Genomic DNA, 14,009 nt, shown 5'->3' on the forward strand with positions numbered 1-14,009 from the left:
CCAATCCCTACACATATACTTGGTCCAGCTACCTCTGCTCTCCAGCTAGTTTGCTTCCCAGCAATAGTGAAGCCAGGTTTTGAAATTGGTGGAGCCAGGGAGAGCGATGGGTCATCGGTGGCACTACCTTCAATTATAGCTTTAATTACACCTGGCTTGAAAAGGCACTACACATACATCTAAAGGATGCTGGAAGCGGACCGGGGTCACCACCCCTACCCACCTATTAGCTCCATCACTGCTTCCAAGCATTTTACAGGGCTGGTATCTATAGCACTGTAGGATGTCCTCCATGATATCTTTGACACCAATGGCAAGGACTCAAGGCACCTACATAGGAAGGAAAAGCAGATCTCACAGTGTGGTTATATGCATTATCTGGTGTTTGTAAGAGAAACACCGGGGAGGGAGGGATAGCTCAGTGGTTTGAGCATTGGCCTGCTAAACCCAGGGTTGTGAGTTCAGTCCTTGAGGGGACCACGTGGGGATCTGGGGCAAAACCAGTACTTGGTCCTGCTAGTGAAGGCAGGGGGCTGGACTCAATGACCTTTCAAGGTCCCTTCCAGTTCTAGGAGATGGGATATCTCCATTAATTATTATTATAACACAATATGTCCTTTTATGTGCAAAATGGGGTTTCAATGACAGAAGTCCCTCACCATGCTCTAGGTTGTCTGGATTCTAATCCTAGAGCTCAAACAAATCAGCTATTACCTATTAGGAGGATGGTCTGACACTTCTGCCTGTCAGGTTCCAAACCAGTTAATAAAGAGAGATGCATGACCAACAATTTCAGCTACATCACTGCTGAGTTAAATAAAAGGGAGAAGATGAAGAACTTCATCTGCAAATTTTATCTAATAAAGTGGTCTATTCCCAACATTATTTTCAATGGCAGCTGGCAAATTTAAGATGAAGGGTGTAGCCCATTGGCCAGCCTATAGTCAGATAACGTGACAAGTCATTTTCATTCCTCTTTTGTATATGTAAAAAATGCTAAACATTTAGTTTACTGTCAACTTAAGTTGTCTAAAATACATATTGACACTACAAAAATGTTCTTAGAAAGAATAAAAAAAAGGTGCTGTCTGTTTCAATATACCACCCCAGTCATTCCTTTACATTTGCCGCAGTTTGATTTTACATGGCTTGTTCTGCCTTCGTTATTTATTGATTATATCAGCCCTCGAAATCTCTCTTATCCTTTCGGCTGCTCTTCTCTTTTTGAGACAGAATCCTGGGGGCAGGGGCGGCAGCAGCATATACTAATCGTCAGAGCAGAGTCTGGGCAAAAGGAGCTATGGGGCTAAATCAGCACCTAAAATCAGCATAGCTCAACTGCATAAGCTGGTGGTGTGCTTCTGACTTCAACCAGGTGACGAGCCAGCCCATTGCCCTCTACCCAGAGACTTGAACTGGCTTCCTGAATGACCATGGATGAGTCACTTAGAGCTTGACCCTAGGAGATGCTGAGTGCCTCCTGAGAGGTGCTGGGAGCTCTCAATTCCCATTGACTTTACTGGGAGTCAGTACTTCTCAGGCGCCACTGTGCACCTCACAGGATCAAGCCCTTTATATCTCTCTGCCTCATTTTCTCCATCTGTAAAATAGGAGCAGATCTACTTTTCCACCCTTTGAAATGTAATTTGAGATCCTTGGATGAAAGCTGTACAAAATATTAATTATTAATATTTTCATATTGCAGCAGCATCCTTGAGAGAAGCCAACTGAAGAGCTAGGGCATGAAACAGCAGAGGTCACCTGTCTTTGAAAAAGCATCTATTGCAAAAGCTCCAGTTCAGGCTACAAGCCTGGGAAACAGCTGATCTAATTATGGAAAAGCTTCCCATGACAAAAAATAGGAAGATGTGCTCCACTCCCTCGATTGTGCGTTACATGGGCACTCAGCTAGCAAGAAGGCTGCAGAGGTGATTTACCCTCTGCTGTATGATACCTGAATGGTACCAAATCATTTAAAAGAAAAGTCAGAAGTAAAATTTCATATTCCCGAAAGTAAGGGACTGGGTCATACCGATTTGAGCCAGGCATAGTGCAGATAGCAACCATGAAGGATTTCCCCATACAGTTCTGTAAATGAATTTCCAGCCTCCCAGCTTAGTAGTCCAGCCCTGGGCCACTCCTGAGTGCAAGCTCTATGCAGGGGGGGCTCCAGGCACCAGCGCAGCAAGCACGTGCCTGGGGAGGCAAGCCGCAGGGGGCAGCCTGCCGGATGCTGTGAGGGCAGCCGTCAGGCTGCCTTCAGTGGCATGCCTGCGGGAGGTCCGCCAGTCCCACAGCTTTGGCGGTAATTCGGCAGCGGGGATGCTGAAGGCGCGGCACCGGCGGACCTACCGCAGGCATGCCACCGAATCCGCGTGGCCAGCGGACTGCCCGGAGGCGCGACGCCGAAAGCCGCCTGACAGCCGTGCTTGGGGAGGCAAAAACCATAGAGCTTCTCCTGGCTCTATGCCAAATTGTGTGATGGTTTTGCAATATGGATAAATATCCAGTGGTGACAGTGACAAGACACACCACGCTCACCTTCACTTGTGAATGTACAATGGGTCTGTTAAGGTAACAGACCACTGAAGTAGCTAACCCTCACGCAGGTGGGTACTAGCATTTGGTGCGGAGTCATGCTTCCCTTTTATTGAGGAGAGCTGGATTTTATTTTATTATTTTTGCTAACGCTTTATTCTAAGATTCCATTAAGCTCTGAGCACCACAGTTCAGGCATTCCCATAGGGGAACCCTAATGCATTTTATATTCAGTTATTATTTTACTTTGCTTTTGAGGAATACCTAATTCAGAGTGTGCACTTAACTCTTGTCATCAGTACTTCGGTATCCCCCAATGACCAATGCTAACAGCATTTTGCAGCTGCACTTTCTTTCAGTTCCTGCTTTAACAAATGAATTAGAAGAAGTAAAGGATTTTCTTTTTTGTGTTTGTTATTTCAAACACACAGGCAAGGATTTCCTCTGCCTCAAATAAAAGGTTAATACAGGGCTTCAAGACTCCAGGCAGGGAGCTGTTATAGAGGATGAAAGGGAAAATACAACCAATAGAGCTTTATAATTAATCAAAATTAATTGAATGCCACCAGATTCCCTATGGAATTAAATATTATACAATACATCCATTAGAGTGTCCAAAAGAATTCACCATGAGTAGAATTTCCTCAATGAGGTCCCAACCCAGCAAGGCAATTAAATCCATGAATTAACTTTAATGAGACTTAGGCACATGCTTAAAGTTAGGAACATGGTTTTAAGCATGTGCTTAAATATTTTGCTGCACTGGAGCCAAAATGAATTGGGTACAATTAGCTGCTTGTGACAATGCTGCTTCAACTCCTAAAATATGGTATCACCTTTGCAATACAAATAGCTTGATTAAGATAAATGGTGTTACCATGAAAAATAAACCACACACACACCCCTACCTGTCATTTCCATTTTAACTATCTCATCCTTTTAACACTATTCCGTGTCATTGAAGTATGTAAAGTGCTTGACCAAGGTCTAATACATCACCCTTATAACAGGCAATTAGCACAGAGAAATTTCTACAGAGGACAGAATACAGAATTCTTGCAAACGAACCTACTTACTAATGTAAGTTACTAACTGGTTATAACGGACACTTTCCAGACCTTTATGGCTATCAGTAGTGCTCTGAAATGAGGGAGTAAGTGCTAACAGCAAGATGAGGGCTACATGTTCAATCCACTCCTTTAAATGTAAAACAAAGCAGTTTTAACTGGGAAGTGCCATGTTAAGAAATATGCTGTCTGCTCAAGAACCATTCACACAGGTGTTAAAACCAGTATTACCTGAAATAGTTTTAAACATGGCATGTTACCACAGCAAAACCAGGCAGAAATACCTGAAGGAATTTATGATGACCATGTTAGCTTTCATTCCCAAGGGCTCCTGCTGCACACTGTCAAACTACCTCGGGTATTAACCACACTAGCATTTTTCTGAAATTCTCCCAGCATTGCATTATAATGAGTGTAGTCACCCCAGCTGTAGCAACAGTGGGAGGATTATTGCAGACAGCACTTCAGTGTCTTTACCACCATATCATCTAAATATGTTCAAATGGTATGGTGGTAAAAATGCCAGCAGGCACTAGCAACCAGTCTGCACTAGCAGTATCAATGGTGGAGTTGCAATAGTAAGAGCTTTTAAGAAAAATGCCAATGTGAAGAAAACCTGAGAAGGGCGTAGAAGGCCAGGTGCAGGTGGGTAAAGGCAGGGTAAAGGTGCGAAGCCAAAGGAATACTGCAGAGTGTACACCTAGCCACTCAGTTTTTCAGGATTTTCCAATGACTCTGGTGGGGGAGGGTTGAGGTCCATGTGCTGTGTCTGCTCCACAGTGAGACAAATCCTGTCCACCCCAACGGGATGGAGTTTTGAGTTTCTATTCTCAGAGTTCCCAAGTGTTTTCCAAGGCCATGTCTACATTACCAAGTTCTGTTGACAAAAGTGATGTTGATAGCCAAAATTTGACATCATAAAAATCAGAATCACATGTTCACACTCACTCCCTCTGTCGGCAGAGCACGTCCACAGTGGAAGCACCATCATTGACAGTGTGAGCAATGCACTGTGGGTACCTATCCAGCTCGACACTTTGTCGCTAAGCCTTGTGGAAAGGCAGAGAGGATCGCAGCACATTCTGGGACCGAGCTCAATGTCCCGTGATGTATTGTTTTCTGTCCCAGCACTCAGACTCATAGGTCAGAAGGGAACTGTGTTGTGCAGGAGGTCAGACTATTTGATCATAATGGTCTCTTCTGACTTTAAAGTCTATGAGTCTATGATCTTCTAGTCTGATCTCCTGCACAACACAGGCCACGTAATCTCACCCACACACTCCTGTAACAAACCCTGACCTATGTCTGAGCTATTGAAGTCCTCAACTTGTGGTTTAAAGACTTCAAGGTGCAGAGAATCCTCCAGCAAGTGACCCGTGCCCCACCATGCACAAGAAGGCGAAAACCCCCCAGGGCCTCTGCCAATCATCCCTGGAGGAAAACTCCTTCCTGACCCCAAATATGGCAATCAGCTAAACCCTGAGCATGTGGGCAAGACTCACCAGCCAGACTCCCAGGAAAGAATTCTCTGTAATAACTCAGATCCCACCCTATCTAGTGTCCCATCACAGGCCATTGGGCATATTTACTGCTAATAGTCAAAGATCAATTAATTGCCAAAATTAGGCTATCCCATTATACCATCCCTTCCATAAACTTATCAAGCTTAGTCTTGAAGCCAGATATGTCTTTTGCCTCCACTGCTCCCCTTGGAAGGCTATTCCAGAACTTCACTCCTCTGATGGTTAGAAACCTCTATCTAATTTCAAGTCTAAACTTCCTGATGGCAAGTTTATATCCATTTGTTATTGTGTCCACATTGGTACTGAGCTTAAATAACTCCTCTCCCTCCCTGGTATTTATCCCTCTGATATATTTATAGAGAGCAATCATATCTCCCCTCAGCCTTCTTTTGGTTAGGCTAAACAATCGGAGCTCTTTGAGTCTCAATGGGTTTCTTTCCCAGAATTTTTGCAATGGCCCTTCTTTGTGGTGCACCCTAGTATCTTTGTGAGAAGGGATGGATCCTGCAGTGCTCTCCTATGCTCTGTTAACTGTCATGAAGACATTGTGGATAGCAGTGCAGTTAATCTTGAAGTTCCTACCCGAAGAAGACTCCCAGGCGCCCGACATGATGCGTTATATGGATAGGAGCAACTTTAGATTGCTTTTGGCATTCACAGAACAGCTGCATAGGGTAGGACATCACTTTTGGGCTTGGGAAACAAGCACTGAATGGTGGGATCATATCGTCATGCAGGTCTGGGATGAAGAGCAGTGACTACAGAACTTTTGGATGCGGAAAGCCATCTTCCTGGAACTGTGTGTGGAGCTCACCCCAACACTGCAGTGCAAGGACACCAGAATGAGAGCTGCCCTATCGGTGGAGAAGCATGTGGCAATCGCTGTGTGGAAGCTGGCGAATCCAGCCTGCTACCAGTTGGTTGCGAATCAATTTGGAGTAGGGAAGTTGACTGTTGGGGCTGCATTAATGCAAGTATGCAGGGCAGTAAATCGCATCCTGCTACAAAGGACCGTGACTGTGGGAAATGTGCGTGAAATAGTGGACGGTTTTAGAGAAATGGGTTTTCCTAACTGTGGGGCGCGCCTCATGAGGAAAAGAGCACACACTCTTTGCAAGGGTCGTGGCACAGCATACTAGGAAAAAAATTCTAAAATTCTTCCACACTTTTCACAGGCAGGGGTCATTCTAGCAGACATCTCACTGCTAAGGGTAAGCAAGGAAGCGAGGGCACATTTACCCCATGCTTGTGGCTTCTGCCCTGCTCCCTATGCTGCTTGCCTATGTGCTGCTTTGGTCCCTGCACAGGTGATTGCCGAATGGCATGGGAAAGTTTCCTACAAGGGGAAAGGAACAAAGCAGCTCTGCCAAGGAACCTGGGGCAGAGGATTGCTGAGTACCTCCAGGAAAGTTTCCTGGAGATCTCTCTGGAGGATTCCCGTGAGATCTTGGCATGCATCAACATCCTGTTCTGCCATACTGATTAGCTACACGGGGAAATGTCCAGCTCACAGAATCACAGCCAGCCTCCCACATTTCTAGACCTTGAACTCACCTCCACACTACACAAACCACAGCCATTTAATAGGCTTCTCCTCTTCTGCTTCTTGCTCACCAGAAAGCAACTGCTGAGACTGGCTAGATACCTCTGGAATGGAGAACAGTTCCTGGCTGCCTGCCCCACTGGGTGACCCTGCTGGAAGCTCCACATCGTCATCTAACTCCACCTTTTCATCAATAACTTCATCCTCTGGGTTAGGTCCTTTTTCCACCGCCTCCAGGCCTGCCAAAGTATCCATGGGGCTCTTGGTGGTGGAGTCGCCACCAAGGATAGCGCCCAGCTCCTTATAGAATTGGCAGGCCTTAGGTGAAGCACCAGAGCGACGGTTTGCCTCCCTCGCCTTATGGTACGCCTGCCTCAGCTCCTTTATCTTCACTCTGCACTGCAGCATGTCCCAATCATAGCCCTTTTCGCACAAGCCTCAAAAAATGTGCCCACAGGTATCCCAATTCCTACAGCTCAAGCGCAGCTGAGACTGCACAGCCTCCTCTCCCCATAAACTGATCAGATCCAAAAGCTCAACAGTGGGCCAAGTGGAAGAAAGTTTGGTGCTATATGTTAATTTCTTTCATCAGACTGTGAACCCCTTCCTCATACTGGTGAGCAGCTAGGTACACAGAGACTATTCCTGGGAGTAACTCCCAGGAATTCATCAGTGTAAATAAGAGGTTCACAATCTGGCCCTTTGCTAATAAAGCCAAACTCCAAGGAGGAGGTGACTGTGGCCTCTACATAGTATATTTGAGAGCAGGTTGGTAAAGGCATCTGCTCACATTAATCTACTCCACAGGTGTGTAGCAGAGATTAGGTAACACATATGCACATGCTTACCTGTGCTGGTAATGTTCAACACAGCTAATGGTGTCAGGATTCTAGGTGGCAATTTTCAATGGGTTTTAAGGGAGCCAAGTGTCCAATTCCCACTGAAAATCCCAGTCCTAACCCTCAATTTCCAATGGCACTAACTGCTCCCATAATCAACCCCACCCCTCTTCAAAGAGCCTTCACTGTTTCTATTCCTTAAACTGCCTGGTATTATTTTAGTCTGTCATTTAAAAATAACTAAGTTAATGTTTATTTATGCTTTTCCATTTATGGGTGCTAAATAGCAGGAGTACATACTACTACCTATAAATCAGAAAAGGGGGACATGTGAATTAACAAACATACTGAAAAATGATCTTCATAGTTACAGAAGACAGTAAATCTAGACTTTTTTCTGTGCCTTTGGGAAAACAGTCATAATAAAAATAAAGACAGATGTTAAAAACAGAGGGACTGAAAAGTTATTACTGGTACATCACCATGCACCTTATTTGCATCGCTTATATTCTTAAAGGGCCCAAACCTGTGAAGTGCTGAGCTCAACTGGAAGTTCATGGGGTTCAGCAACCAGAAGCAGCTCAATACTTTGTAGGATTGAGCCCCAATGCTTTGCTTTTGTCAGTGTAAAATTGAGCTTAACCTCTTCATTATTGCCTCTTAGAATACCTAAGCAGCCACACATCATAAAAGCTAACTCATAAAAAAATGGCCTGAATATGTATCCTGGGTCAAGTGCTAGTCTGTGCCGATGGAAGCACAATGAACAAATAGTAAGGGCCAAATTCAACCCATATGTCAGTGGACATACCTCCTCTGATGTTAGTGGTGTTTGGGCTGCTTCCCCAGGGCTGAATTGAGCATTCGTGCTACAGAAGTGGCAAAAATGGGAATAGGAATTCTCTTGATAGCAGCAGCTGCACACACAACCTGCTCCATTTAGACAGATTATTCTTGCCCCAGGGCAAAACTAAACTGCACGATGTGTATGTGCATGTGTTTGTGCATGCACAGATGTCATTGCCAGCTCAGGGATTTATATACCCAAACATAAGGCGCACTCTCTGTCATGCCACCCCAAAACACACCTCTGTTACTACTGTGCAGGGCCCCTGGATCAACCTCTTTACTGCTTTTGAAGGACCCAGAATCAGAGGGAAGAGTTTCACCTCTCTTTCCCCACACTACAGCCAGTCCCATCCCCCCAGCTGGCACCTATACGCAACATTCCACTAGGTCTGCAGCACTCAAGGGGTAAGTTATGGAGGGTGAGTGGCAAGGACATCAAGAGGAATGGCGTGCAGAAAGTGAGCTCAGACTACAAAAGAGAGATCCGCAGTGCAGCTGTGAGACGCTACTCTCATTCCCCTTTCATTCCAATGCTAAGTATTGATGGGTTGTTCTCTGAGCGTCTCTCACTTTAGAACGAGGAGTACTTGTGGCACCTTAGAGACTCACAAATTTGGGTTTTAGCCCACGAAAGCTTACGCCCAGATAAATTTGTGAGTCTCTAAGGTGCCACAAGGACTCCTCGTTCTTTTTGCTGATACAGACTAACACGGCTACCACTCTAAAACTTCTCACTTTAGAGTGTCACCTCAAGAGCAGTTCGTGGAGAGGACCATAAAGCAAAGCAGAATGCTTCTCTCACCCAACCTGAGATTGAGACAAGCTTTCACACATGGGGTGGGGGGAAGCAATCCATTCTAATGCATGAGCAACGCTCAATAATTCATTACTCAGAGAAGCATCTTTTAGTAAGAATGGAAACAAACATAAATTTCTGAGTACCACCCCCTCTGTCCTGACTAATAAGAATAGCCCAGTCTGAGTGGATGGGCTTTCCAGGGAGTTATTTTGCTCATCTGCATAGCAGCATTCTCTTCCAGAGCAAAAGGAGCAGCAGTTCTTTTCCCAAAACAGAAAAAACAAAACAAAAAAACCTGATAAGTGATTGACTGTAAAATAAACAAACAAATAAAAAATATTTAAAAAAAATGCTGGTGCTATAGAGTAGTTAACATGCTGTTAAAGTGAGTGTCATGGTGATTTACATAGAAATAGTCTACTTTGCAGCCCAAGAGACAACTGTAAGTTAGTGTAAACGTGTAGCCAGATGCATAGTCACTCCCTCGCTAATCCTGCGCTGGACTCTCTAGTTTATCATTGTGCACATTCTGCAGCAGAAGGAATGAAAAAGAGGCATCGGTCTGTGGAAGTACACTATTAAATCAACCACTGAAAACAGACCTGAAATCAGCTCAGCCTTTTAACTTTTCTGTAGATTTTTATATTCTTTTAGTCTTGTGGTTAAGGCAAAGCCTTGGTTTCTAGTCCTAGTGCTGATACTGTCTTCCTTTGTAGCCCTGGGCAAGTCCCTTAACCTCGCTGCTTCAGTCTCCCAATCTGAGTGGGGATAGTAGTACTGCCCTACTTCACAGAGTGCTATGAGGATTAATTAATGTCTGTAATAAGGGAGTAGAGTATTGGCCTCATGAACTTTACACTGCCAAAGAAGCAAGGGGTGAAGGAGGGCTGTTGGGGATCCTGTTCCTTCTCTGTTTAGCCTCCTCTTAAGCCAACTACAGGATATAATGATCATTCCCCATTTTATATTGGGAAGAATTTTATACACACACGTGTACCACTTACATACACACAGCCAATTAGGCTGTGTGTATGTAAGTGGTACACGTGTGTGTATAAAATTAGGCTCAAACTTCACTGATTTAGCCACATTTCTCACACCAGTATGTATAACAATATTTTTATATTGTTCAGATCAGGAGGGCTGACATTACTCTCACCATGCTGTAGGGAAATATTAGTTTTAGACTGCTAATGTTTTATTTATTTTTAATAAGCCTGGTATAGGGCAGAAACACAGGAAACGCAACCCAGATAATGACCACTGATCCACCTAGTCTAGTATTCTAGTTTTAAAAGATTAAGGGATTATGATCATTTAGTCTGACCACCTGCATTGCACAGGCCATAAAAATCTCACCCAGTGATTCCTGAAGGAAGCCCAATAACTTGTGGTTGAAATAGATCATACATTTTAGAATGAGATTCGTTCTTGAGGTCAACCTTGTCATGGCTCCAGCACTGCTCTATACAAAACGATTCAAAGGAAAGTGAGTTCCTTCCCCTCCTCATCAATAGCATAACCAAACAATGTTGCAAATGTACAGGGCATGGGGAAATGGCGAATGGCATTCCTTCCTGACTCATGCTAGCAACCAATTTATGACCTGAAGAATAAGGATTATTATGCTTCGTAACTATTAACTCAGCCAGTGTAACAGCATTGAATGATTTATTAATGTAAACATACAATCCCTTTTCCTTCCACCCACCCATATTTTACTAAACTATTCGCCTCAGGGAATTCTGTGGGTTGATTATATACAACATAAAAAGTGTTTCTTCTCTTCTGAACATGCTTTCTTTACATTTCAAGTACACCTCCTGTGCTTGTGTTAGAGGAAAATGTGGTTGGCCTTCACTTTACCATTCATTATTTTAGATACCTCTATCATCTCTCTTCTTAATATTGTCCCTTTCCCAAACTAAATCATGCTAGACTTTTTAATCCCTCTTCATATGAAAGTTCCCTCCCCCAGTGCTTCTAATCATTTTCATTACCTTTCTCTGAAATGAGGTGACCAAAACTCAATGCTGAATTCACGGTGAAGTCATTCCATCAATTTACATAATGGCATTATAAAATTCCCATACGACTCCCCTTCTTCTACAGCCAAATGTTGTATTTGCTTTTTGGAGTGCTGCTGGACATTCAGCAGATGCCTTCATTAAACTGTCCTCTGTGACGTGTACACCTTTCTCCTGAGAGGTCTCAACTAACTCAGAACCCATCCGCGGGCATGAGTAGTTTTAAATTGTCCCTTCCAATGTAAATTATCTTGCAAGTCAATTCTGAGTTTTACTTGCCATGCTGTTGCCTAATAAACTAATTCTTTTAGGTCTTTTTGGAGAATCTCTCACAATCATCCACAATTTTTAGTCTTCTAAATAAGTTTGGACCTTCCAATAAATGGCGGCCATCTTGTTATTCACTATTCTACTCCTAATCCTAGAAGCACCTTGATATTAATGACTGTTTCTCAGAATGGAAAGACATTTATTCCTGCTCTTCACTTCTCAGCTCCTAAACAGTTTTTAATTCATGGCAGAATTTTATCATTCAACCTGCAGTTCCATAATAGTCTATTGTAAGAGATGTCAATAGAAGCCTACTGGACGCCTACAAATATTGAATCCAATGCTTCTTCTGGACTCCTTATTTTGTTGTCTCTTTTCAAAAACCCTAGTGAGTTAGAGACATCCAGTTTATCCTTACAACAGCTGTGCTCTTTTGTGGTGGAAACACAGGAATTGCCATACTGGATCAGACCAGTGGTCCATCAAGGTAAAATCTGAACACAGGAAACGAAGGGCTCTTGTATTAACCTGTAACACTATCACTGTGGCAGTTAGATGGAATTTCATTAGACTGTCCAGAGGTGCTCTCGGGAACAAGTTTGACAGATGGCAACCTATTTGTCTCTGCCTTTTACATCTCGGGCATCCAGACTTTCTAACAATCTCAAAGTCACTTCTGAATTGTAAACATAATAAAAAAAACATTCAATTGCTATTAGCATCTACCTCTGAGGTACCTTTCTCTTTCCCATCCCTTCCCAGCTGAGTGTTCCCTTTTTTCCTAAATGGTGATTGCTTTGGTAATACCTCTGACCTTGACTTGTGCATGAGAGAGGGGGAGAGAGAACGCGTGCAAGAGAGAGACAAAACTCAAGCCCTGGAAATCTGTTTATGTATTCTGAGAGCACATCTTCAGAGAGGGGTGACTTGAGAAAGAGGGACGCATGATGTGCATGCCAAGGCGAGCACTTCATGACTTATTTATAAGGGAAGGGGCATAAAAAAAATTGCTAAAGGAGAAAGAAGAGAGAAAAAACTGACTTACCTTGTCGGTGTAGACGAAGAACAGAATCACGATGGTGAGCTCCAGCAGGAATATAATTAACAGCATGATAAAAAACTGTCAAGAGAAGAGAGGACAGGGGAAGAAACAAAAACCCAGAAACATCAAAATCTGCTTCATCTTCCTCCAATAATTACATTTGGCAGGTCATGCATGAAAAGGGAGCTTTTGTTTTATGGACGGCAGGGTACAGAGTTACTGCAAGCGAGGTGTTTGCACCATGCAGCATTGGAAAGCACACAGTATGTCCAGACACACACACAGCCTGTTTCTGCTCCCACTAACTTCAGTGAGAGCAGGGGCTTTTGTTTGTTTGTTTGTTTTGTTTAACCAAATCTTTGCAGTTAATGAAATGGCTTGGACGTCTCTATTCTTCTCATTCCCTACAAGGTGCTTCCCTCTCTGGAACAAGGAAGCCACAGGTCACTCCATTATGGCTACTGGGAAAGTGAAAGGAACATTTAAATGTTTGCGTACAAAGTTAGTATGAAGCCTTCTTCAGGCTAGGTATAAAAACGTCTCAAAAGTTTGAACTGGAAGGTGTCTCATTTATACTTATAGCATTTTAAAAAAATTGCTCAGTTTAGCTTCTTGGCTCTGAGGAAACATCCCATCTAATGCCAAAAATGGGATTTATAAAAGTACATGAATTCTTGGATTACGGATTTCAAGTAGGAGTCTCAAAAGGGCTCAGCTCTCATTGACTTCAGTGGGAACAGAGGTAGGCCAACACTGAGCACTTCTGAAAATCCTACCTTTCACATTTTGTGATGAGAAAAAAATGTTGCCATTCCAACTCTAGACAGGCTGTGGTGCAGTCATGGCAGAATGGCCCTGTAGAGTTAAGAGACTGAAGAGAGCTACTATGCTATCTTTGTCTATCTCCAAGGTTTCCCTGCAATAAACAGGTCTGATGCAAAGTCCATTGAAGTAGACAAAAAGACTCTTATTGATTTCAATGGGCTTTGGAACAGGCCCTAATTAACAGTTCATGGTGTTATAAAAAGAGGATTATCTAGAAATCACATAAAATCAGGAGGAGGACATAAGATTGCTCACAGGCTCCACTGCCCTCTACAAGTTCACACACCTACCTACCTGCAAGACTAGAATTTGATAACTTTGATTGAATGTTTTGATTGACACTGAGGTTTCAGAGGTGGAAAAAATAAAATCTACTGCTCCTTTTGCTTCAGCCACTCAGCTGCAAACCTATAAAACTTCAATGGCTAAAAAAGCATTATCAGAGCTTTTTTTTGCCTGAAGAGTGGAAGCCAAACCTTTGAACCTATGAATTTCTGTGATAAAATAAAGGGCAAAAGATCTGGAGACAGAAAACAATTTTCCACCAGTACAATGGCACACATTTTGTTGCATTTGGCCCCAAAAGTCTTAAATTATGGTTTATTTTCACTTCTTCTTCGCTGGAATCTAAAGACTAGAGTGACCCTAGTACCGGAATCTACTTTCACCCAATTCTGGGTCAGGGCA

At 43.4% G+C, this 14,009-nt stretch overlaps 1 protein-coding gene across 6 annotated transcripts in view; it reads right to left on the reverse strand.

Annotated features, from left to right (window-relative positions):
* Positions 1 to 14,009, reverse strand: part of TSPAN4 (tetraspanin 4) — a 491,871-nt gene that overhangs the window by 60,880 nt on the left and 416,982 nt on the right. For 5 of the 6 annotated variants that reach the window (XM_034770346.1, XM_034770343.1, XM_034770344.1 and 2 more), the window contains one exon: positions 12,501 to 12,575. The exons of the other annotated variant lie outside the window; for it this stretch is intronic. In XM_034770346.1, the coding sequence (XP_034626237.1) occupies positions 12,501 to 12,575 (75 nt within the window). The remainder of the gene's footprint in view (positions 1 to 12,500; positions 12,576 to 14,009) is intronic. 6 annotated transcript variants of the gene reach the window in all.

Source organism: Trachemys scripta, chromosome 4, assembly GCF_013100865.1.
Source record: "Trachemys scripta elegans isolate TJP31775 chromosome 4, CAS_Tse_1.0, whole genome shotgun sequence".
In the NCBI taxonomy this organism is placed as follows: Eukaryota; Metazoa; Chordata; order Testudines; family Emydidae; genus Trachemys; species Trachemys scripta.